At 35.7% G+C, this 27,781-nt stretch overlaps 1 protein-coding gene across 5 annotated transcripts in view; it reads left to right on the forward strand.

The window, feature by feature from the left end:
• Nup154 (nuclear pore complex protein Nup154) overlaps positions 1 to 27,781 on the forward strand; it is a 170,765-nt gene that overhangs the window by 2,543 nt on the left and 140,441 nt on the right. For all 5 annotated transcript variants that reach the window (XM_089094519.1, XM_089094521.1, XM_089094520.1 and 2 more), the window contains exons 2-3: positions 9,446 to 9,750; positions 20,610 to 20,838. In XM_089094519.1, the coding sequence (XP_088950645.1) occupies positions 9,450 to 9,750; positions 20,610 to 20,838 (530 nt within the window). In that variant the 5' untranslated portion in view covers positions 9,446 to 9,449. The remainder of the gene's footprint in view (positions 1 to 9,445; positions 9,751 to 20,609; positions 20,839 to 27,781) is intronic.

A 27,781-nucleotide genomic window follows, 5' to 3' on the forward strand; every position in this document is an offset into this window, starting at 1 on the left:
TCTGATGTAAATGGGAGGTAAGTTTAAACTTTACCCCCACCTCCCTAATGTGCAAATATATACCCTGAATTGGTATATAGGGGTGGGTTAAAATTCATTTCCAGCAAAAATGAGTATTATATTTGGAAAGAGCATAAAAAAGCATCAAGTGGTATATTCACTTTATTTGTAAGTCAATAATATGATTTGGTAAATATTTACTGCATAAAAAAGGCATCAAGTGGTATGTTTGCTATATTTGTAAGTCAATAATTTGATTTGCAAAAAATTTACCACCTGCTGTCTAAATTGCTTGCCGGCCTTCCTCCCCAATACTAGTCTATAGGTCTAGGTTATGTATAAAAATTTATGGTGTATGTCATGGGCTGAAATTAGGGTATGGCCCTGTTTAAATTTTTTCTTTTCTCAATTAATATGCTAGCTAAAGGACAGATCTACCATGTGTTTGTGCTCATACCAGAACATTAGTCATGCCTTTTAATACCCTTTGTGAAACTGTTCTAGATAGGAGCTCCTCAAAAATAAACATTTTCTTTGAGTTAAAGCAGTAGCCTATGCTAGCTCAGCTGGTAAATTTGCAGTTTTGGTATAAGTCTAGGAACAGTCCAGTACATAAGGAAACATGCTAAGAAAACAATTCATACTTCATAATATGTAGAATAATGGCAGTTAACATATTTTACAGGGTGAGAACCTTTATCTTCACTTCTTTCTTTGTATTTCCTGTTTTTTTATCACATTTTTAAATATTTGTGTCTATTCTTTAAGTTTTGAAAATCCTTTATAAACAAACACTCAAGTGCCATCTAACTAATCTAACTTAACCAAAGTTTACTTAGGTACTGTTCTATTAGCTAGAATCTATGCAATAAGTGATGTTTGGTTAATGCTAATGAAATAAAATAAAATAGGATGAAAATATAATAGTTTAGAAACAAATGTTGGCTATATATTTGTACATTAGGGGGTAGGGGATGCAAAATGACAAAAGATGACAAAAAGATGCAAAATCTTAGCACATTAATGAGTGAAAAAACAGGCCATTAAATATATAACCTAACCTAGGTACCTTTTTTCCCACTAAACCCCCCAAAAATTAAAGTTTAAATATTGTAAATACAGTGAGAAATCACTGTTTGCAATCAAATTCTCTCTTGAAACATCCTGGTTGACTAGTTTCTTTTATCATCTATCTTTTGTGGCTTCCAGCTAATAGAACAGTAGGCTACCCTTACTTAACCTAAATTGTCAGTATTCTTCTATTAATATGTTTTTGGTAGATGGCATTGATGGTATCTAACTACAAATTTAGATTATTTGAAACAGAAAATGCAGTTGAATTCATGTTCATTTTTTCAGAATTCTGTTTAAAAAAATTGTACAACAGTGAAAGGAGTGTAGATAAAGATTCTCCCCTGCAAAATATGCTAATTAGGATTATTCTGCATATTATGAAGACAAGCCTATGGCTTCCTCCTTTATTGAATAAAATAAAAATAAATAAGAATTGTTTTCTTAACATGTACCCTAATGTACTGGACTGCTCCTAGACTTATGCCACAGTTTTCAATGTAATTTAGAGATAAATATTGAACAGTTTATATAATCGACCTACTAATAAAGTGAACAGTTTATATAATTGATCTACTAATAAAGTGAATATATCACTAGATGTCATTTTGTAGGCTTTTTCTGAATATAATGGTTGCTTTTCTTGCAAATTCAGTTTTAAGCCTTTTTTGGACCCTTGAAAATGATAATTTCTTTCTATGGTTCTTTGGTATAAAAAGGACTAAAAGATTGGTTTCAAACTTACTATTTCATTATAAGATCCATTTTGTTAAAGTTGTATAAACTACAAGCATTGATTTGTCACAATTAAGCTGGGTAAAAAAAATTCAAAACAATTTCTCCCGTTTCCCATCTGCCATATTTGCTCTCTCATCTTTGATATTTTTTGACATATAGGTGAAAATATATTTGCACATTAGGAGGGTTGAGGTAAAGTATAGCAAGGTTGTATGCAAAACATGTTAACTGATTTTGCTGTATATTATGATGTAAGAATTTCCTCCCATGTTTCCTACTCTCCAGTTAGTTTTCTAAGTAAATACCCATCTCTATTCTTCCAAATTTTTTTCAGCCATGAAAAAACACCACAGACCTTGGCCATTTTACTTTTAACATATTTACCAATAATACTACCTTGGTAAATGGAACTATTCACTTGATTGATCTTGTTACCCAACATCATTTTTTCACCTTCAAGTATTCTTAGTCTTAGTTACTTAGTCTTCTTAACACTGATTTCAAACTTATTCTTGCACTCTGAGCTTGAAAAACCCATTTGATTCTGTGTTCTCCCATTGCCTTTGCTGTGCTTATTAGGATAAAGTCCATCAAAATGATTCATATAAATAGGGATAGAATGCAACTCTGCTTAACTCATGATGTAATACAAAACCAGGTACTAAACTTATTTTCAACCTTAACTGCAGTAATGTTATTCTTATAGATAACAGTAATCACTTTGGTGTATATATGTGCTATTACTATACAAGGATTTAAAGCTGAGGACTAAAGGGGTTTGGTGAATAAACCACTTCTCAATTATTAATTTAAGAGTGAATATTTGAGAAATGCGTCCTCTACCCTTCCTAAAACCACACTGTTCCTCTCTTAATACTTTACTTATAGTATCTCTAGGTCTAAAGAGTATAATCATGCTAAGTAATTTGACTACTACTGAAACCAAGCTGATGCCTCTATAATTACCACAGTCACTCTAATCACCTTTCTTATAAAGGGGCTTAATCAGAGTTTTCCTAAGATTGCTAGGTATGATTTTCAAAGATCATATTCATAATCTTCAGTAACTTATCCCTAAACTTATAACCACCGTATTTAAAAAATCATTTACTAGTGTCAGCGGCTGGCCTTATAATATTTTAATCCTTTTAATACTGTCATTAATTCTTCCTCACAAAATAAACCTTCCTCCACATCAAAAGTGTCACAGAGCTTTTCAGTCCTTTCAATATCTTTTCCTGTAACTCTATCACACTTTAGCACCTTCTCAGGATGATCTGTCCATTCCTTACACATCCAGATTGAATATTCCCTCTCTGTTTATTAATCTACGGGTACAATATTTCACTATTATGCTGTCTGGCTGCATTTTCCAGATCTTTGGTTATTTTTTTGTTGCCTCCACTTTACTCATACTATATACACATTTAAATGCTTTTTTCCACTTCTCCCCCCATAGAGTCACAGGCTATGTGCAAAACTAGCATGAAACAAAATTTTATAATTAGATTGCTGATTTTATGCTCCTATTCAACAAATAACACTCTTTGTAGGCGTGATGATATCCACTTTGGCCAGAATGATTGTGATGAATAGGCCTATTAGGTAAAAATACTAATTAAAATGAGCTAAAACTGCAAATAATAACAAAAGGAAAACACAATTAACTGGTTAATACTAGAATGCTCCATTTATAAAGTGGGAATTTCATTGTTTTAGTTTTTTTTCATTTGTTGCCTGTAGGTCCCAAGGCTATAGGCTGTATAGGGCCATTTGGGGTAAGTATTTACATATTCACATAATTCAACTAGGCAGAAAGTGAATGTATCCATTTTTTCCTTTTTTATGCTTTTTCCAAATTCAGTAGTTGCTTCTAGGGCAAATTTCATTTTTGAGCCCCTTATGGGGCCCCAAAAGGTAACTTGTTACTTTGTTGAAAAATAGTTAAAAACCAGTTTGACATAAAAATTAGCTTTTTAGCAAAGCTTTCATCAATTCTTTGATGTTTCAGTACCCTGTTAGCAACAAAGAAAAAAAAACATAATGAAAAAAGAAAAAAAGAGGATACATCAGTGCTACCCATGCAAAAATGTGATTTTCCTTGCTCTTCAATGTGAGGGTTGTATGTTTTTTATGTAGGATTTGCAACAATGGTTATTTCAAGGGTTTACTTTCTGTTTTGCCATGGTCTCTTTTTTGAGGGATTTCAGGTTCTTTTAAAAACTCCTGCAAATTTGCTTTCAAACTAAAGGGGTTTTTCTGCTGTCCAATTGTTAGCTAACAAAAATATGTTTAAACAGCAGAAACAGAAGTGTTAGCTAACAGAAATAGTTAGCTCTCAATTCGCAGAAACATGATATTGGGCAGGAAATTCAAAGAAAAATTCTGACCAAGATAGTGTTGCTGTGAGTTTATTTCAGCCTGATAGTACCCAACTGATACCAAAGCTTAGAAATTCAATTAATAGAATATTGCAAACTGTTCCTATATTATAGAAAAAAAAATACAACTTAATGACAGCAAATAAAACAACGGCACAAAACTTCTATTAATTGGCAACGCACATTGAATTGAGGCAGAAATTAAAACACCAGTGCTTAGGCTTTTCTAAAGTAACTGTTTAGTGCATTTACTTAAATTATCCTCTGTATGGAGGAAATGGATCAACCTAGTCAAAAATATAATTTGATGGCATAAGTGAAATCGTTAGATTTTTGATTATATCAAATTGCTATGACTACGTGGTAATTTCGTTGTTTTCCTGTTTTATCAGCAGAAGAATTGATTTCTTTTTTCACTGAGATGACTAGAAAAGACATTTATAAGAAACTAAAGGAGAAAACAAAGATAAAGAAGAAATAGCAACATTCCTTGATTCTCTATCAATATTATAAGCAATCTTGCTTATTTTTGAATATTTTGCTTTAAATTCCCCAACAATTTCCTTCAACAAGTATTTGATTTGTTAGAGAAATCCTCTATAACATTCTACTTTAACAATCGAGTTCTCAATGCACAGCCTGCTGCTCCCTCATCTTTCATCCTTGCCAGCCTCACTTTGTGTCTTGTCTGTTATGCAGAGGACATTTTGAACTTAAGTCACACTATAATGCACATTAATGATGTTTCCACATTTCTAAAATCTGAGTATGTAAAAATTGTTCCTTAATTCAATGCTGAAAAGTCACAAGTTGTATTCTTCAACTGGAAGCATGCACTTCCAGAAGATAATTCTCTTGGGCATAGTAGGATCAAGCCTGCTGATGACATTATTTACCTTGGTCTCCCTATTGGTTCCTCAATCAAGCATGCATGATAACCCCTTATAGCTCACATTGAATGCCTAGTAGAGCTATTACATGCTTTTTTTGTGTTAAATAAGCTATGTTGCAACCACCATCTTCTTACAAAACTTTTTAACTCAGTTGCTCTACCAAATTACTTATATATAGCACTGTTTTGGTAAATGTTTACTAAAACAGATAAGTTGAAACATTGCTCAGTTTTCTTTCATTTCATAAAATATATTTTATGTTTCCCCCATGGACAACTTTTATCTTGTTAAAAAATTCAGCTTAGTTGACCATGTTATATCAGTAGAAAGCAAGTATCTGTATATAGTATGTGTTTTTTGAAGCTGAACCATCCTTGGTCTCTGATGTTATCATAGTGAATTATGGAAGTGTTTGATGTGTTCTATATTTGTTTGTATTTAGCTGTTTTTTTGTTTATGTTGTCTTTCTTTTTTCTGTATTTTGTTGTTTTTTTGTTGATGCTGTCTTTCTTTTTTTGTATTATGGCTTTTCAAGAATGCCAGCATCAAAATGTACATTTTGATGCTGGTTCTATTGAATAATAAGAATAATAACAATATAATATTACCTGTCAAAATCAAACAAAAGAGACAGAGTACATAAAAATACAAGGAAGAGATAAACAAGACAAATACAAAATACATAAAACAGCCTGAAGTTTAATTTATGATATTTAATACATAAACTATTAGAAAAGAATGATCCCAAAATTACGTTGTCTTGATTCCTGTAACATCTTGAATCTAGTCTAGATAGGATGTAACTTGTGTAAATCCATCAGGATGGCCAAGCTCGCAACCATCAGATTTGTCAAAAGATGCTATGCCAAGGGTCATGTATTGTCCATCAGCTCTTAATTCATTCAATGGTTCTCTGGAATCACCATTGCATGTATCTTGTCCCTTGTAGGTGTCAATGCAAATTATTTGAGGAGTAACAATGCCATATATCAATTGACAGTCTTCATTACTGATCACTCCTGTCATAACTTTTCTCAGATACCTGGCTATTCCAAATGAGCTGTCAGGCTCTCTTCCCTAGCCAGTTAGGGTAACATACTGAAGTACCCAATCTTTTTCTGCATCTTGTAGGTTTGGTAGACAAATGGGTCTAGTGGCATTCATTATTACAATAGGTTTTGGCAGCCTTAAGGCAGCTATATCATTCTGCAAAGTCCCTGAGTCCCAATTTGAATGTACTTTGTAAGTACTTGATCTTACTTCGAAACAACTATATTCACTTCAATACTCTACATCATGTCCACCCATTATTATATCAAAGTAAGAAGATTTGTATTTCTCCCAAAGGTCACTTAAACCACACATAGATATATCTGCTCTTGAAACAGAAATCTTATCTATCTGTGTGAACTTTGTAAATGGCACAAGTCCTTTCAAATAGAGTTTGTCATATTTATCTTCCTCTTGTGAAAAGATCTCACCATTTCATTAAGGGGGAATTTCTCCTCTAAGACAAGGATATAGTCATTAGTTTTCTTATTGCCCATAATCTCTGCATGCATGCTAGCACCATCCAAGTCACTTAGATGGAATTATTCTTCCACTTCTTTATGACTATTATCTTAGTACAATGTATTGTCTTGTATGTTGTCAAAACCCAAGACTTTTCTCATTTTTCTTGGTAAGTTTTGTCTTACTACTTCTCACCTTTTTGCTTTCCCTTGGCCTTTGCTGCTTGTTCAGCAAAGTCTTTAACTTTTTTTTAAGGTGTGTTGGCTGCTACAATGCTTTTGGTCCTTTTGTGATTGGTAGTATTTTTTCTAGCACTGGCTTTAGGGTGAGGGGAAATCTGCTGAAAAAAGACATTTGGGTATACAGGTGTTTCTCCTGGTTATTCTGGACATGTATGGTTGAGAAAGATCCTTGTTTTCAGGAGGATTAAAACTTGGAGATGCTAGTTGTACATGGTCAGAGACATAGGAGCTCAAGAATTTATCATCAGTGAAAATGTCATAGTTGAAGGGGTAGGCCCCAGAAACTCTAAACCCAGCCTGAATATTTTGTGGCATGAAAGCCTGTGGAAAAATATTGTCAAGTAGTTGTGCAATATTATCGATCTTGATGTGCTGACTAGGATTGTCAAGCATCCATGCATCAACAGCTCTATTGCAGTGAGATTTTAGTGGTCTAGAGACAGATTTATTTAGGGGTAGGAGCTTGTCACTCATATGTGGTGGGAACATAAGAATTACAATGGTATTTGATATAGTATTTTTCAGTGATTCCAAACTAATATGGCTCGCTTGGTTGCCCATGATCAATAGGGCATTTGGGGCAAGACCTCAATGTGTGTGCTTTTGATAGTGTTTTAGAAATTCAGTAAAGTTTTCAACAGTCATCCATCCACTTATACAAGAAGCGCCTTTTTTGCCTGTAGGAGCACAAGAAGCCATTTATTCTTTGAACTAAACACAACAAAGATCCTAAACAGGAGAATTGCTGCATATGTAGCACCAACAGCACAACATACTGTTACAGGTTCATCCCTCTTGGCTGATTTTAGTTGACCAACTTGCTTATCATTTTTTGAAGCTCTATCTTTCTTAAGTTTCTGCACTGTCATAAGTTCAGTTTTGTCAATATTCCATATAGTATGGGTTTCAAGTTTCTTCCACACTTGAGTAGTTTAAAATAAAAAAAACTCATTGACTGTTGTTGGATTGAATACTGTTGGTCAAGCATTGCTCATAACCAGAGTAGTATGGATTTTTCTTCAGGAATGAAGTAAACCAATCTGCACCTGCAAATTAATAAAATTTCCCTGCTGTCTGTGATCTTTATCTTGTTTATTTTTGTAAACTGATGGGCCACACTACCACACTGTTTTGGGCTTAGTTCATACTACAGTTGCTAGCTTCTGTAAGATTCTTAGTTAGATTCTTTTCTTTGATAGCACTTGTTATCATTTTTTTAATGCCTTTATCAGGTGCAAATGCATCTAGTTCATTACTCTCAAGTTAATTTAAGTGCATTTGTTTCCACAGCTCTACCCATCTACACATCTCATTGCTCAAGGAATGTTGAGCTGCTTTGATTTTTTTATTTTTGGAAATATAATTGCAAATCATTATCAAAGCTTCTTTAATTGTCTGCCCATCTGTTAAGCCCATGATTGACTTTCTTAAATAAGTTCTTGCTATATGATACAGAACTAGTCATTATAATCTGGGTATGGAGTAGATGTTCTGATAAATGGGGTATTATAGACACCTCTGTCCTCATTCTCTGGTTATTGGTGTCCATTATGCCCCTAAATTAGTTACAATAAAAACTCAAAATATGTCCACTCTTTGAAGTGCCACTCTCTTGAACTCTCTTGAACTTAGCTGAAACACTATCTGTAACTAGCTACTACTTGCTGAGAATTTACTTCAGTGAAAACCAAGATATTTACTTTCCATTTGAAAATTCCAAATTAAATGTGTAATTTAAACAACAGAAGACTCTAACAACGTGTATACCACTAACACCACCTATTTTGGTTATTTTGGGGTTATTATTACCTTCTTGGGTAATACCTGAGTTTAGGATTCAGACATTTGGGATTGGCTGATGGTTAGGACTGGGCTAGTTAAGATTGATGACTATAGTCTAGGGAAACTTTTTTTTAGCTTTTAAAATTAACAAATAGAATTTTCTAAGTTTAGGCTCAAGCTTAAAGTGTATGTCTGTGATTAGGCTCCACTGTTGACTAGCAGTACATTTCAGATTGTTGGTGTTGCATAAAAATAAAATTTTCAAGCTAATTGCACACTTATTTCGAGATAGCCGTTTTGTTCAACAAACCTGAAAAGTCCAATAACTATGCCACTGGGGATGACAAGACCTCCCTCAACTCTTGGATAATGACTGTAGTCTATACAACTTGTTCATTGTTTACATATGGAATTTATGATTTGGAAAAGGGGGCAGCGGCGTTATTTTGTAAAAATCCTGGCAAAGGGCAAAGTTTGAGCCAATTTTCCCAAATCAAGTGAAAATGTCAGTGAAATATAAAAATGAGCCATATAGTACCATAAAGGCAAAGATATATGCTAAAGAAAACTGACCCGTTTTTCTGGATGCTTGAATTATGCAGTTTTATCTTAGTCTTGATAAGATTTGTGAAGAAACTAGACACTCCCCTTAAGATTCCAGAAGGGCTTCACCTTAATACCCTTACCCTTTTTTAAACCAAGAATCTAATATGCCCCTCGCGTAACTAGCGTAATTTCATAGGTGGTAGTCCCCCCCCCCGCGTGGAATATTTAGGGAAGTTTAAACAAAGCAGACATTTATATAAATTGTTTTATTTTTTTTTAGGAAAATGACATCAATAAACCAATCCTTTGGTTTTGGCACTCCTCCAGCAAATAGGTCACTCCAAGGATTCCCAGCATCACCAGGCTATCAATCTAGCCAGTCATTTTACTCTCAAACTCCACCTGGTGTTGCCTCCTACCAACACTCACTTATTTCACCGACAGGTGCCCAAAACTCTTCAACGATTTCCCATCTCCTTTTAGCAAGAGATAGTATTGATGTAGCTGGACGGACAATTGATAAATGCATTCTCAGTGATAGCTCTTCTGCTAAATTGATTGATCAACTCAAAATCACTAAAGAAGGTATGGATTAAAGACTATTAAAACTGTGAAGACTGCCAATTTTGTCGCATTTTTCATCAGAGAATCTAGTATTCCTTTGCATATTTACTAAGCTAAAGCAAATAAAATCTATTAAAGCATTTTTTGAAGGAAATATCTTGAAAAATCTTTTGAGTTTCTTTTTACATATTTATTAAACTTCTGCATAACTTCCTAGGACTAAAATGAAAAGCTAATGCTATCCAATAAAATTGAAATATGTAAAAGGACTATTGAATTTTGTATCTTTTTTCAAAAATGCAGATAGCAAAAGAAATCCAAAAATATTTTCCATTTATTTTGCTACTCTTCATCTTATATCATTTACTTTCTTTACAATTTAGAACAAGCAGATTTTATTGTATATCAACTTTTAACTTTAATTTGAGTTTAAAAGAAAACAAAAATGAACATAGCTAGTACTGAGATTTTTCTTAGATCTATTGGTTGAAACTAGAGAGAGGAATCCTTTGTATCAAGTGCTGTTGGTTAGGGAACAGATTGAACGGTGTGGTCAAGTACCACCTAGTAAAGAATAGTGTGGCTTATTTCTTCCTACCACCGCGTATATTGGTGATGGTCGGAGAAACTTAAAAGAGGGCCAATGCGATTGGAAATTGAAAGTTTAAGTGTCCTTATTAAGATTCAAAAGTGATTGAATTAAATTAGGATGCAGTTCTTCGCAAAAACTGCATTTTTGGTTTTTTCGTACTTTAAAGAGGGTTAAAATGCGGGGGGAATCAAAATTATAGGATAGCTAATCGATTTTCTATGGTCTATAGTCTTAACTAGAAGTTGTAGAGCCCTTTGTCTTGAAAAAACTGGTTTAAAGCATGGCATGAATGCTGCTGTGGGATCTGTGCTCATTCATAAATCGTCAGCTGAATAACAACACAAATGCTACAGTGATTATCAATATTGATAAACAATATATATATATATATATATATATATATATATATATATATATATATATATATATATATATATATATATATATATATATATATATATATATATATATATATATATATATATATATATATATATATATATATCAATATATATATTATGTATATATGTGTGTGTGTATGTATGCATATAATAGCCCCTTAAGAGCTGTTATGTTGCTTTAATTTTCCCCCAACTTAAAAAAAAATTCCTTAGAAAAAAAATATGCATGTCGATTTTGAACATAAAGTATTCGCAAAGTACATCCTTGACCTTCCCAAAAATGAAATGGAGATCTTCCCAAAAATGACTTCATTGAAATCGAATTACTTGCAGATATGACTGTCAGTGGTAATATAATTGATGAAATATTTGGAGACTGTCTGGCATATCAAAATTACGATGTAATTAAGTATTACAAGCAAAGAAGTTAGTAAAATAAATGCCAAGATTGTCGATCGCCTTCTAGGAGAATAGAAATATTATTAAGTAATGATTCTCTGATGGGTAAAGAGGAAGGAGGAATTGAATTCACTCCAGAATTCCTCAATTCAATTGAGATTGCCGATTTTCTACCCCATGATTTAAAAGTAAAGAAAAATACAGTAGTTATGCTTATGCGTAACTTGAATATTTCAGAAGGGATATGTAATGGATTAAACGAGCCATAATGTTGTGGTATTTTTCCTCAAAACCGGCCATATAGTTTTTGTTTCTGAAAACTGGCTTACTGATATTTCTGTCCTCAAAAACGGTCTAGGTAGGTTACAACTCTAAGGAAAAATTCGTATTTTTCCCAGGGTGATTATATTGAACCTATGGTGACGCCATGACACGAAGAAGAAGTTCATATTGTCCGCGGTTAGAAGACAAGCGGCAGCGAGAGTCAAGTGTATACTAGCCTGCAGTGTGTCCCGGCTGAGCCCGGGCTCCTGGTACTATATATATATATATATATATATATATATATATATATATATATATATATATATATATATATATATATATATATATATATATATATATATATATATATATATATATATATATATATATATATATATATATATATATATATATATATATATATATATAAACATATACGCATATAATAGCAACTTAAGAGCTATTACTTTGCCTTAATTTTTCCTCCGTTTCATAAAGTTATGCGTGCATTATGAGTTTTGTATACATTATTATTGCTTTTTGGGTGCATTATGAATGTTGTAAACAGCTGAATTTTTATATTATTGGTCAAATCACAGATTCATGTGCAGTCCCGATGAGAGGCTTAGCCTAATCCTTTATTTTTTTTTTATATTAAACTTTCAAGCGCTAATTTACAAAAAAAATCATTTGCAGGGTGACAAAAAAACGGACTTTTTTAAACACAGTTAATGCCTTACAAACTGAAGGGAAAAGTTCAATAAACAATATACTAACCGCCACAACAGTCTTCTCAGAATTCTTGAAAAAAAACCCAGAAATCTTGCAGTTTGACATACAGTCAGAGTCTCAAGAAAAGCTAAGAAAAAGTAAAAATTTCTTATTGGAGTAAACACACATACTGGAAACATAAAGAAAGAAAAACGAGCGAAAATGGGGTTTTTAAAGGCCAAATGAAAATACTGAAAAAACACAACAAAGCAAATATTTTGAGAGGACAAACGCCTCTCTTCTTCAGCGCGAAACGAAATAATGTATCCAAGGAAAGTGCCGAAACATACCGGACACATACTGGAAACATACCGAATATTGGTTTTTTGACTGCAAAAGTTGTGTAAATTTTTTGTCGTTTCTTATATTTTCACCATATCTTTAGTCACTTTTGAAAAATCCCACTTTTTTCGTAGTTACAGTATTCATAATAACTGGAATGAGTTTCGTGTTATCGGCGATTTGAAGTAATAAAATTGTTGTATGGGAAAGGTAATTAAATTAACTTAAAACTTGTATGTAATAAAATAATTAAAAATACCACAAAATCAGTTGTCACTAATTTAATATATCTTTTTTGTCCAAAATTTTGAGGAGGCTTCTCGCGTTTTCATTTTCTTTGTCTATATGCTTCACTTTTATAGTTTGTTTTTGTTTTTGAAGCTATTTTGGGAGTTGAAGAACCATCGATCTATTTTGATGGTTATAGATTGTGTGAAGTACTTGGTTTTTGCGAATATAATTTAAATATTAGTTCACGCACTTTTTGTTCTTTTATTGAATATTGTTGTAGGATATGTTTTACGGATGAAGGATGATATATTGCCAATAATTTCGCGTTTTGGTCATCCGTGGGAAGAGGTTTTAAGAAAGGATTTAAACGAAATTAGAACTCAATGATTTAGTATTGTGTATAAACTTTTATGTTTCGGTCATCCATGGGAAGAAGTTTTAAGATATATTTAAACAAAATTAGAACTCAACTTTATAAGAAATTTAAAATAAATTTTCTTGTGAATTATTATCGCTTCTAATCAGCAGTTGTACCGAACCACTCCTGCTCAACTCATCCTTGGGGCTATACTGTGGTGTTTCTCCTCCCCATAGTATAGTGCAGACGGTTTGATATCATTCTATTATCCCTTCTTGTTTTAGTTTTTTTTTTGTTTAAAGCTTTTTCCAATAGGCAATGTTTAGAAGTCCTCCAAAAAAAAGTCCACCCAGATCCCACCTCAAATGCCAGTGAAAGTGCCATAGTGAAAGATACCCATCTTGGCTGGTCAAGCACACTATCTCGAAGTTCAAATGATAGCTCCAATTCGGAGAATAGGACACTGATAAGTGTAGGGGCTAATTTAACCATAAATGATTATAATGGGTTTCAGGAGGTCCCCTCTAGAAACTCTAAAAAAAGGAAAAAATCTCCCCAATCAAAAGCATTTCCCCTCTCTCTGCCCAAGATCCTCCCTCCAAAAACTTAGGAATTTACCTTAAAATTACTCCTACTACCCCCTTTGAAATAAAAATGATCACTGCAATAAGAGTTGCAATTTTTAAATTGCTAAAATCAATGTTCTCTCTTAATATTAACCGTGATGGATCTCTGCTAATAGCTGTAGAAGATCAGAAATCAGCAGACACAATAATTAACCTAAAATCCCTTCTGCAAACCCCAATTATTGCATCTAATTGGAACCCAAAACAATCACCAACAAAAATAGTAGTTTATAATGTTCCCCTAGAGATATCCACTCAGGAGTTAAAAGAAGGGCTCTCAGATAGGGCTGGAAACACAATCCCAGTTGAGGATGTTACCCAACTTGCCAAACCTAACTCTAATGGCCTAAAAACTAGTAGATCCTTCTTATTCACACTGAAGGAAAAAATTAATATCCCAGAAAAATTAGTCCTATTTGGGCAAATCAAACCACACAAGGAATACAAACCTAAGCCTATCCAGTGTCAGAAGTGTCTCAAACTGGGACACACAACAAACAAATGCAATGAAATTCTCCGAGAGTGTAGTAATTGTAAAGCTTTCCATCCTATAGAGTTGACAACTTGCAACAACACTCAGCCTACATGCATCAATTGCAAAGGCCCACATGAATCTACAAATACATCACTATGCCCTGCATACAAGAAAAGAGCTCTAACACTCCAAATATCAACAGAGAAGGCCATCCCATACCCCTTTGCAGCAATGGAAGCAAATGCTGACCAACAATACCAATTAAAGCCTGTAATGGAACCAACAAACAACCCCACGTCCAACGTCCTCAATGCATCAAGCATGCCATCTACAACACCAGCGTCTACGCCCCCTACCGCACATTCCTATCAGAAGGAATCACCATGTCAACAAACCTCTTTGTCCGGTGAGATGAGGTCAGCCTGGCCCCCCCGTCCCAAGAAGAAACAAACCATAAACACTAACAGGAATTAAACCCTTAACTAATGAACAGGATGTACAGCAAAACATACAATCCCCAGACAAATGATTATTCATTCTAAGCTGTATCGCACTTCAGGCCATGAACTTACATCAAACTACCAGAAACAAAAATTTTTGCAGAATAGGCAAAAATCTATATCCCTGATGATATGCTCATTCAAGCAAAAAAAAAGATCTTGCTTTACTTTTAACAAAGCTGAACATTGATACACAGTCATATGAAAAATAAATCAACAACACAAGATATATCAATACTCCAATGAAATGTAAGATCACTCACAGAAAATAAGCTAAATGAACTAATATCTTTTATGAATAATAATTCCATTAATATTGCCTGCCTCCAGGAAAATCATTTAATCCAAAATCAAAAAATTAAGTCTCTGGGATATACTATCCTCAGAAAGGATAGGTCTTCAGAGAGAAAAGGAGGTGGGGTATCTTTATTAGTTTAAAATGATATAAAATTTTGTGGCATCAATTTTCCAGATTTTGCAAATGATGTTGATGCAATTGGTATCAGTGTTTGGCTGAATAATTTAAAAACCTACATAATAAGCTTTTATAACCCTAATGGCCAAACTACAGATGCCATGGATTTCTGTAATTATATAAATAATTCTAATAAGTTAAAAAATATCATTATTTGTGGAGATTTCAATGCCCAAAGCCTTTTGTGGGGGAATAAACCAGCAAATAAAGCTGGTAAATTCATTGAGCTTATGACTTCAAATAATAATGAATTAGCTGTTGCTACCCCTCCAAACCTGAATACATATTTCAACCCCAAAAGTGGCAGATTCTCCACGATTGACCTACAAATTGTGTCATTAAATTTGTTGAATAAAATTTACATAAATAAAATTGATAGTCTTTGTACTGACCACTTTGCTATAGTTTGCTCCCTAAATGAACCTGCTGAAACTCTATCTCATACCTCCAAATATATCAACACTAAAGCAAATTGTTCTATGTGCCAAAATAAGCTAAATGATGAAATTACAAGTTTCACCCAAATTCATGCATTTCAAACACAACAGTTGACACACATGCTGAAGCCTTGACATCTTTATTAATAAATACAGCTAATCATGCTATCCCCAGGACAACACCTAAGAAAACATTCCCTAAACAAATTCCTAAAGCATGGGGGACAAATGAGTGCCTAAATAAATGGAGAATAAAAAAGGCAGCTAGGACAGAATTCATAAAAAAACCATCACCTACTACATTTTTAAAAAAATTACAAGCAGAATATAATCTAAAAAAGACTATAATAGATGCTAAATATAAATACTGGAATAATTTTGAAAATAATCTCTTCAGACAAACAAACTAGCCAATTATACATAAAGCCTAAAGTCGCATATATGGTAAAAGGACTTCATCTAATACAATCCTACCTGGGCTTATACATTAACAAACCAATTCTGACAGTAATGCTGGAAAAGTCAACCTATTTGTAACTCTCTTAGTTAATAAGCTAGCATCAAATAATCAAAGCAAACTTTCCCCATTTCCTATGAGTTCAAGTTACCAACCACGCCCGGGATCCGAGCACATAACTAATCCATTTTCAATCCAGGAATTGAATAATGCAATACATCATATTAGGACCAAAACTAACGGTAGCAATGACAATATACACGCTACATGGATAAAGAATCTCACACTTTCATAAAAACAAGAACTGCTAAATTGTTATAATCACGATTGGGAATCTTCTATGTTCCCCAATATATGGAAATGTTCGTCCTTCCTACCAATCCTAAAGAAAAATAAACCCAAAGATAACCCTGAGTCTTATAGGCCCATAATGATTACTCCTGTGATTGGGAAAATAATGGAGAAAATGATCTATCACAGACTCCTCTGGTTTGTTGAAAAAAATAATATGATGCCTCACACTCAAACTGGTTTCAGGAAACACCACTCCTCAACAGATGCTTTCATTTTGCTAACAAATGCAATAAATGAATCTTTCTCAAAAAATAATGTCCTAGTTGCAGCTTTCCTAGATTTTGAAGGGGCATATGACAATGTGAACCACCCAATCCTTTTAAACAAACTTGCAAACCTTGGAGTACCCCCTAAGCTAGTATCTTTTATTAAATCCTTCATAGAAGTGCGAAGTTTCATCGTTTGTGTTGGTTCAGCCTCTTCACCCCAAAAAACAATAACCAAAGGCCTACCTCAGGGAGCAGTCCTCAGTTGCCTCCTATTTGCCCTATATCTCTGGGACATGAACCTACCTCGCACGAATCTACAATATGCTGATGATCTGGTGCTATGGTCATCTGGCAACACCTTTCAGATAGCACAGTCAAATCTGCAAAAGTCACTTTTCCAGTTTGAAAAATTCTCTCAACATTTAGATTTACCCATTGCACCCACCAAGTCAAAAATAATCCAATTTCACCGAAAGCGAAACCATTTTAATGCAAAACTAACTCTAAATAAAACAACTATTCGAGAAGATAATCATATTAATTACCTAGGTCTCATGCTTGACCAAAAACTTAATTTCCACCTCCACATTTCAAACACAATAAAAAAATGCTATAGAAAAGCAAATATACTAAAAAGACTTCTTTTCACACCCAGGGGTTGTAAGGAGAAAACCTTACTCCAGTTTTATAAATCACATATAAGACCCCATATTGACTATGGGCTCATCGTTTATGGTTCATGTGCAAAGACCCTGATGCAAAGAATTGAAACAACACATAATGATATAATACGTCTCATATCTGGTTTTAGGAAACCCACAAACACTAAGTTTCTGCTTATGGAGAGTGGATTAACAACAATAAGGGAGAGACATAGCTTTCTCTTGACAAAACATCTTACTAAAAATGAATCAAATAGCTCACACATACTACATAATTGGTTATTAAATCCAGCCATGTATAGAGGTATTACAGATGAGTATGCGAACATTTAGAAGAAGTTCCCCATACCAGCAAAGTCTCTTGCACCCACTTCCCCCCGATCCCCCCATGGAATTGGTCAAGTCCCATAATAAATAATGAGTTCTCAAAGTGGAATAAAGATTTAGCCCCCATTGCTTTTGTCCAGAAAAAATTTGCAGAACTTAATACAATTACCTATAAAAATCACTTCCAAATATTTGTTGATGGATCAAAAATGAATGAGAAGGTTCCAAGTGGTGTTTTCCTTCCTCACCTGAAAATTGCAATGGGCGAGAGATTATATAATAATTTATCTATAATGTCTGCTGAGTTAAATGCTATAATCATGGCATTAGAACACCTTAAGGAAAACCAACCTTTGATTGCAAATTCAAATAGTATTATTATATATTCCGACTCTCTATCAAGCTTTGAGTTGCTGGCCTCAGCTCCTCAATATAAGTTGGACATTGACACTTATCATTGTCTCAGTATTATAGATAATCTTGCTTCAAGTGGCATAAAAACATATTTTCAGTACATTCCTAGCCACTCTGGCATAAGTGGTAATCATCAGGTTGATGAAATAGCAAAAAATGCTATAAATATTGACCAGCCAAGTGGGAGACCAATCCCAATTAGAGAAATTTACCGATGGAGGCTGTCAGATATTAATTTTAATCAGCTTAATCCTATCCTTTCCCCCATTCCCAATAAGTATCTTTCTAAAATTTATCATAGAATTCGATATGGAACAAATTTACTAAAGTTCCTTTCATTATCATATAAGCTTTCTAATTCAATTGTTTCAATTAACCTGTACCCTCTTTGCAGGCATTGTAATATGAATAATGAAACAATTGACCATTGCCTAATTGAATGTAATATGCTGACGTCTGCACAACATACCTTGCTTTGTAAACTGTTAAAATGCTTCAAACACCACAAAATCCCACTATCAGCCAAGAGCCTAGCCAACTATACCTGCACACAGAGCACAGAAATAGATATCTATCATCTTACATTTAAACTCCTTAAGTCAAAAGATCTACTTAAAGATATATGAGAATATCTAACAAATAAGAGGCAACCAATCTATTAGCTCCGTAGCCCACTGAGCGAATCAAAACGAAAAGGGCTAAATAACACCAACAGAAAAGTCCGCCTGCTGCGAATTAGAAGAAGAACTCCGTGATGTAGTAGTATGTTTAGATTTATGCACTTACTTTCACATACACAGTTGCTTATACATAACCTCTATAGGAACTGGCAGCAAAATAACTAAGTAACAGTCTTCTTCCCTTTATGGGCTATTTAATGGTTTGGTGAGTAGATCAGCAGCCAGTACAGCCTCGCGGTGAAGATTCTGTAAAACGTGGTAATTACAATATGCAGCTGGACACACACACATAATTAATTACACGCACAAACTCATATATATATATATATATATATATATATATATATATATATATATATATATATATATATATATATATATATATACGCAAACACATACAAAAAAATATATAAGTAATAGCATTTGAGAAAAAACGAAAAAAAAACGAAAAACATAAAAATAATCAAGAAACAAGGGTAATTTTCTACCAGTGGAAAAGACATCAAACGAAAAAACAAAGTAGATAATTTGGCAAGGATATCCGCCAAGCCGTCCTTAATGCTCAGCACAAAAAAAACATCAAAATTTTGAAGTATGTATTTAAGTAATAGCAACGAAAAAAAAATGTGATTTTATACAGAGTTTTATATTTCGCTGAACTGCACGATTCTTGCTGACTCCCACTTCGCGTTTTTTAGTTTGAAATCGAGGAATAATTCCTTTCTTCGTTTTGCTAAATCAGCATGCTAGTCAGTGGAAACAATGTTTTTGTTAATTTACCACACTTTTCAAGAATCAAAAATCGGCCACGTTCAATCAGACAAAATTAGGCTCAGTGTTTTTCCCCTAACACTCCGTAGATTAAGGCCGGCTTCCCTAACAAATGTGGTAGGTGGCAGGCGTATTTATTCTATACAACACATTAATCCCTATCTGACAGGATTTGATATACCGAGTATTGCTACTATATCATGAAGATTCTCGGATCCATTTGGTGTAGGCTAGATGTCCCATGAATGAGTTGTTTCTCCTTGTATATAAATCCATTTGCCGTGCCGGTGATATTACTTTAATCAGTTCTGATTTTAATAACTTGTTTTCTGCCTTGAACCTTTAAAGCCATATTTTTCTTGTTTTAGCTTTTAAAATTTTAGTTAAATAATTCATCTACTCGCCGGTCAAAATGCTCTTTCGTCAGATGCAACGCATCCACTCGTTTAAAAGTTGAGTGTAATCTTTTATAGTTTCAACAATAATACCGCACATTTTGAAATTGTCTATAGTAAATCATGAAGAGAAACTTACTGGTAAGGGTCGGTAATTTTGATGTCCAGATATTAGTTAGGTCCCAATTTCAGTCATTATACTGAGCCATATTGTCGTTTTATGCAACAGCGTCATTCGGGAATGTAAAGTAGATTATTAAACTTCATTATATTCGCCCGTAGAATCCTAATATATCAGGAAATTCAATAAGTAAATCCTAATAAACTTGTTACACTTGCAATAAAAATCTTGTTTTGTGACCGTTATAGCGGAATGAATGCCAAATACCAACTTTGCGGCAAGTTTCATATCAACCCAATTCCTTTTCAAGCGTTTTCAATTTTTTGGAATAAAAAAAATAAAAATAATAAAGGACCTGATGAATTTTTCGTTTTTTTTTTTGGAAAAAATTTGAATTTGAATAAAAATGTATTTTCATAAGGTTTTGGGATCGTAGCTGCGAAAGATAAAACTTAAGCAGAGACCTAGATTGAAACCTTTCATTCTACCCCTCCTAGATGGGGGAGTACCTCTTCTTCCTGGAACTAAATGTTGAGAGGTGGAGTCATCAAAATTTTTTTTGGAACAGCAAGCTTCCCCTGATATCTTCCCTACTTTCTACTTCTCTTGACCGTTTGGATCGTTGAAAGCACTAATTTTCCCTTCGATATGACCTGATAGTTTTCATGACATATTTTAGGTTGTCCAACTCATAGTGGCTTATCTCCTTCTGACTACCCTCAAGCAGATCAAAGTTGTCGAATGTTGCTAAAACAATGTGGTACAATGAAACGAGTACCTTTGCCCCAAGAGCTTGTTGAACAATTTGCCCACGTTGAAACCATATCTTCCATGGGGCTGCTTCCTCAAATAGGCAGAGCATGGCTGACAATTGATAGCAATATTTACCTGTGGAATTATCGTGACGGGTAAGTGTTTGTCCAATATTGCATAAAGAAAACGAGCTAAGATTTCTTCTCAAAATTTTGCTTGCGTCGATACTGTTAGGGAACAATCTTTAAATACTTAATTTATTTCTTAAGTATCCAAGGACATTAAGCATGATATTTGAAAACAAAAACTTGGAAGTATTATTGATTTGTTTTAACCTTTCTTTCTAACATTTTGACTGTATAGTTAGCTGTTAGGAATAGGTTGATGCTGTTTTTTTACGTGTTACCAATAGACTGTTGAAGTAATTATAAGAAAAACAAATAGTTATGTACCCCAGCCCTTTGTGCGCCACTTGTATAATAGTTTGAGAAGTGTTTCTCCGAATTTCATTTTAGTATAAATTTCACTACTCTTGTAGGCATTTTTTTAAGTCGTTTTTCTACTTAGTCAGTGATCCAGGGAGCATTATCTTTCAAGGGGTGGCTCACATTCGCCGCAGTTGGTTTGAGGGTGAATTCCAGGGTAATCGGGGGCGCTGATAACGAATATCGGGGTGCAAAAGTTCGCACGCGTGTAGAACATGGTCATTTTAGCCTATAAAGTCAAATTTGGCCTATAACGACGTCATACCGCTCTTTCTTTTTTTACACGGTAGAATAAACTGAAAACTTTATAAACTTGACATATTCTGAATACTAAGAACGAGTACTTTCACCTGTTTCACCTGTTTCTCCACAACCTTTATTTTTTAGTTAACCCCTATTTAATTTTGAAAACAAAGTTTTTTAATAAAATTTTTTCGGTTTTTCTGAAATTTTCGCCTTCATAAGTATATTTTTTTATGCTTTATTTGAATTCTGCTCGTCATTACAAGTCAAACCATGTGCCTCTTTTCCAAAAAATCTCAAGTCTTGAGCAACTATTTATTTTTTCTGTAGTAGTAGGTACCATCTGGCTTGCGTAGGCTTATATACGAGCCTCAAGGTGGTGAAGCCATGTGAACGTGTGGTGCATATTTGACTAAGGCTGATTTAAGATACTATTTTATTTTAAATTCCAGCATAGCAGGGGCCAGTGATCCAATCGGCTAGATCGGGTCAACAGCCACTGATGTAGTAGACACTAACTGTCATCAGCTGAAAGTAAGGTTTATACTTCTGCATTAGAAATTTAATATCAAAACGAATAAAAACTAAATAGTAAAAACTGAACATGAAACAGTGGCTCAAATTTGTTTTTCTTCTTTGTCTTCGTCTTCGGACTCGTTCTGATTCACATCGGAAAGTGGGCATTTTTGGGGGTCAGCTCCACACTTGTATGCGCTGTCATAGAAACGTCTTTTGGAGCATTTGCAGCGCAAGCCGCACCTCGTCTTGTCACAGTTGCAAAAAAAGCGATGCTAGCCCTTGCGGCATCGCAGAAACTTGGTCTGGCTTCAGTTCATGATCTTCAATTCTCCAGCCCATATCGGTAGCCTGAGATAAATCAATACGGTGCTTTTGGCTTAGGATCCAAATCAGTGACTGGAACATGCACCTTTTCACATGAAAGAAAAACGAGATATCAGTTGGTGATAAACACCGCAAATCCTCCAATCTTGGGTACAAATGTGCTCGAGGGTCATTCAGACTTTTGAAGTTAGTCGCACCTCTGCCATACACTGTAACCACAAGCTGCTTACGGACGTTGACTAAACAATCACTTTGTACAGATGGGGGCTTCTCTGCAAGGGCTCGAACTTCATCGCCCTAAAACACCAACACAGTTTCCGAAGACATCGCAGCTCGAAAAAAGCAGACCTTTCCAATTCCTTACAGAAAGCTTGTGGTGTCACATCCACTCAAGCTGTGGACAAGCGGCAAGGCGTTGCAAAATGTTACTCCTAGTTTTTGTGCTGCTGTATGCATAGGTATGCAGTAGGTTGAAACTTAACCCAGAGCTGCTTGAGGGCGAGACTAGCAAAATACTGGAAGTAGTATGCAGCTAGTAAGACGATATCAGTATCGTTGGCTCGTATTATCACAAGTGTGCTCTTTCGTCTTGCGGCAACTGCTGTGTGGTATAACACCCGAGTGTCTGCTTTCTCATGGCCAGACGAGAGATCGTCATCAACGGAGCTTTCTTTGGGCGTAACGGTAACAGCTCTATGTCGAATCTCGAACCTCCAGCGACATGAATCATCAGATGGTTCGAAATTTTGTACTCCCAGACCTCGAAAAGATCTTTCAAGAGTCGAAATTTGGCTAAGCAACTACTGAGAATCCCGTTCCAGAGTGTTGCAACTTTGCTGGAGGAAGTGAACGGCTGGAAACATTTCCTCTGGGATCTCCTCTTCTTTCTTGACAGCCAGATGCTTCTTTGAGGTTGAACGAGTAGTCGTCATGGGTTCTATCGTCACTAAGACCATCATACCTGTCACCAACCAAATGGATAGACTGATAAGCTTTAGGTATGTTCCTAAGGATTCCATCTTAAACTGTTATTCCAAAATCTGCCTGCGCCTCATTTTGTTCTGGTCGTTGAGTTCTTATGACACCCATGACATTAACTATATTTTCAGATCGAGGAGAGTCTTCAAAAAGCGTATATTAAATCATCTTTGGGCATGAGTGCAAGCCAGACTGTTGCAGAATGTAGTTCAAGGCTGTTGACTTTGTACCAGTACGTAGCTGAGGCTCCCTACGACTTGATGATAATACTGCAAGTGAGGCTGGATATGGCTGTAGCCCGTACTTCAGTAGCTCACAGAGGGACGAAGGTTGTGTTGAATTTGCAAGATGCAGAGCTCGTTTAAGCAGCTCAGTTTCCCCAAAAACCTTTTTTTGTGGCTCTTTTTTGGCAACAGAGGCGAAAGTTTGCACTATGCCAACTTTTACTTTCGTGGATGTCCCTTCAAGATACGAGCTCATGGCTTCGAAGTCAATGTCTCGGAAGTTCAGCACACTATTTGCTATGGCTTCTGGAGCTGTATCACCTGTCATAAAGCTGTGCAGCTCTGTTCTCGTCGTCTTGAATGGGTTTCTGAACAACTCTACCAAGTCTATAACTCGATTTCTGCCTTTTATTGTCAGATTCATAAACGCAGTGATATCTTCATGATGCTTCATTGCCTCGTTATTCATATTAAGGGTTGCTTTCAGCGTTCTGGTGACTGCTGCAAGAATGGGGAGAGTAGCCAGATGTCGATCCCTGGCATTTTCATTTGTTGTCGCACCGATGATACCAGGAACTCCTCGATGACCTTTGATGTCCAGATTCACGGTCGATTCTAAAGCCAGATCACATACAATGCTGTAAAACGGCTTGGTTGTTTTCCTAACAACAAAATTGCCACTTACAAACTCTCTGTGAACTTCTGGCGCTTTTTGAGGCAGGCGTAGCATTTCTTCTAGATAGTTAAGCGCAGCTGCGGCGTATTTATGGGTTCCAGATGCGAAGAAAATTGGAATCATCTATTTTGAGGCGTTTAAGTGTGATCCCCAGTCCGCAGCTCTTTCAGCATAAAGATAGTCGCTTCCGGTACGGCTAAGATTTAAATAGTTGATCCAGAGGCTATGATTCCTTATGGTGGATCTAGACTCGTTTTACTTCGAGAAAAGCGGAGCAATGATGTCCAACACATCTCCTTTCTGTTTACATGCTTAAGAACTAGTTTCACTTTTGAAGCGTTCAATTGCATCCCTCAGGGTTCGAAGTTTCTCGACTGTAGAAAGCACTAAAACGAAGCAGGATGTTTCAAGCCAATTTTCAAGTGCCCCCTACTAGAGTTCTTTCATTCTTTCGTAGACCTGGAAGTGAGCATGGAATGCCTGGTACATACCCTTACCTGAAAGGACCTTATTCGCAGTACCTTCTCTGAGATTCTCTGCCGCAACAATAACTTCTTTTAGTCCTGGTTCATCCATGAGAGATGCAACCGCTTTCAAATAGTTCATGAGCTTTTGAAAACCGCCCAGTCAGAGAATTTTTCGGGCTATGACAGTCGAAAGCCATAGCTTATTTCATAAGCAGCTACATCCTGATAGATGACTGTGTACTTGTTTCCGAGCTTCGCTGGTTTTTTTTACAGATGCTAATGGCAGAGGCTACGACTTCATAGGATGTTGGCGAATAGGGAAGCAAGAGTAAGTAACCTACGATGTTTTTGCTACACCAGAAAGGAACGATTCTTGCGTTGAAGTCTTCCCAACTGGAATTTTGTTCTTCAAATTCCACTTCAAGAAGTTTCGTAGGACACAACCTACAAAGTGTCCAGCCGAGGTCCAAGTCTGCACCGATAATGGCATCGGAGTCTCGTAACCACTTTCAAACAAAGGAAGTAAGGAAGCAGAGTCACAAGGTCGCGTTTTCCTGGGGATTTTATCCTTCTAGATATGTTCACTAGCTTCAGTACCAAGAGGGTTGTCGGTTACCATCTGTCGGGTTCTTTTCCGTGGAATCCTCCCGAAACTTCCGCTCGACACTCCAGTCACATCAGTAGTTCTTCCGAAGTCTGCAGGAGACGTCGACGAGTAGCTTGTAGAATTAGTTGTTCCATAGGCAGCTGGCAGATCACGGCTCTTTCCGTCAACTTGAATCTGTGGAACTTGTAACATAAAACTTGTAACATGTAAGGAAGACCCATCTAATTTGTTTAGCTGAAAGTCCAAATTGTCGGTTCCGATGGTAGAGAAAAGTCTTTTCTGCAGATTCGAAGGAATGAAAATCTGTTCTTCAAAATTTTCCTCAGCTCCATCACCTTGGTATTCAGAATTTGTTTAATAGTACTGTAGCACACAGAAATACCAAGTCGGTTTAGTATCTGAAGAAGGTCACTACTTCTTGTAGTATGGTACAGAACGAGTCCCAGTGATGTTGTTGCAGGAGTTTTGACGCCAACAGCAAACATGATTGCTTGACAGATCATCAGAATGTTGGACTGAAGTTGTTCAGGAGCTGGTATATTTCCTTACTCCGGCAGGCATTCAAACTCAACTTGATCAAGGACTATCATACAACCGAAGTTGTACAGGGAGTTGGGGACAATCTTCATTGCTTTGGAAAAGTCGGCGTCGTAAGCATCTTCCCCTTCTTCACTTTTCCAACTGTCTCCAGCAGCGACTATTTCTTTTCGCATGTACCTGCCGTAGTACAAGTTTGAATAACCTTCGTTTAAGGAGTAAGAACAAGAATCCCCTAAAGATATCCCCGACCTAGTGCTCATTTTGTTACTGGCCAATGACTCGCTTCGACTTGACGAGATAGAGGAATGTCTTTTTCGTTGTACATGCTCGCAACAGTCATAGAGCTTACCTGCCTAGCTTAGCTAGGCCTGCCTAGCTTCTTCATCGCATGAACTTGAATCTTCGGTATCCATGGTTTCTATCCGTACATAGTCCTCGTCAATATTTTGCCGAAGTGACCTTATCTTTTCCAGAAAGTGGGAAGCCGTTAGTGAGCGCTCAAAAAACACCAATAACATCTGTCCTTCTTCTTGCCGCTAAAACTCAACTACGCCTTCAAATCAATTTAAAAGTTTCTGCTTGAGCCTGTAACTCTTAATGGGATTTGCCTCTGGAAATGACCCGAGCAATATCTTATTGTGCTCTTCGCAAAGTCCATTAAGGTAATAGACTTTGCCGTTGCAAAACTGCCGTTTGAATATCTGACAAAACGAGTCAAACGTTGTAACAGCGCTTTGAGACCCATCGACTTCTTTGGGATTACAATCCAGAAACAGTTTTTCATGCACCTGTCATGGTATTTGACGTCCTTTGCTGGCATATCGATTGACACTTTTCCATCTCCTTCAATACGGAGTGGAACATAAGGATATTGATCACGAACTACCTTTGCTTGCTTACATATCTTTTCTTGCCGGTTGTAAGTCTCTACACGGTGCAACTGCTCTCTTGACGTACCGGGCTTACTGCAGATAAAACACAGACTATAGTCAAAGTTCTCGCCTGTGCTTCCTCTCATGGTCGGACGTGCAACCTCCGTGCTTGGAGCTACACTGGCAAGACAGGAAACTCTTTTATCGCACTCAATATGGTTTGTGCTTGTAAACTTTTTTCTGCATGAATCATGCCACTTAGGGTATAGCTCATCACTAGCGGAATCTATCACTTTCATTACACTTTCCGAAAGTTCGTCTTTTCTTTTGGAAGCAGCTCGTTTGAACTGTTGTATGCTCATTCTTGTCACCTTTCCAGTTGGGTCCTGACATCAAGCATCTCGAGAAGTCGAAAGATTCTGTAATACCCATGGTCTTGCTAGTCTTCACCGGATTTTGGAACAGTCCCATATTTTGCCAGAGTCAACTCAGCCTGGAAGAAAAGCACAAATAAACTCGAAAGCAATTAATTATGTTTAAATTTTTTATTGCACCGGCAGAACAAGAGTGTTGTTCACTAGCCTATTTGTTTTTAGTGCGTGCTGATGAACTGCCACCCAGTAAAAAGCTTCCAGTCCCTCATATTGGAGGGCTCGAAGGGGGATTTGAGGATTCAGGCTTAGGAAGTTTGACTTATAGTCTTATGTGAATTTTTCAAACTAGAAAACCCCAGGCTCCAGTAAACTCGAGCTGAAACCGTAGCATTTAATAAATTGACTAAGTGACTTTCAAGTTTTTTTTTTTTTTTTCGGGTGATAATGCATCGTATTAAACGTCTGGTCGTTCAAGTCAACCTCGATTGAGTCTATGTGTAGCCCAGCATTAATTACGGTTGTACCTACTATCGGAAAAAAGTAGGGGGATAGCAACGGTAATAAAACTAACGGAATATATAACATAACCCAGCCTGCATTATGGAACCCACGGGGAAGTAGCCTACAACTCTTTTTCTTTTTTTTTTACAGGGTTTGGATTAATTTGAGAAAAAAAAATCCTCGTTAAAAATCAGAATTCATCCCAAAAATTTGCGATAAAAGTAAAAATTTGAGATTAAATCTGGATTAATCCGGAAATGGAAGGTACACCAGTCCCAAGTTGTTGAC

This window comes from Artemia sp. Qi Xiang Cuo, chromosome 9 (assembly GCF_049724085.1).
Source record: "Artemia sp. Qi Xiang Cuo chromosome 9, ASM4972408v1, whole genome shotgun sequence".
Taxonomy (NCBI): domain Eukaryota; kingdom Metazoa; phylum Arthropoda; class Branchiopoda; order Anostraca; family Artemiidae; genus Artemia; species Artemia sp. Qi Xiang Cuo.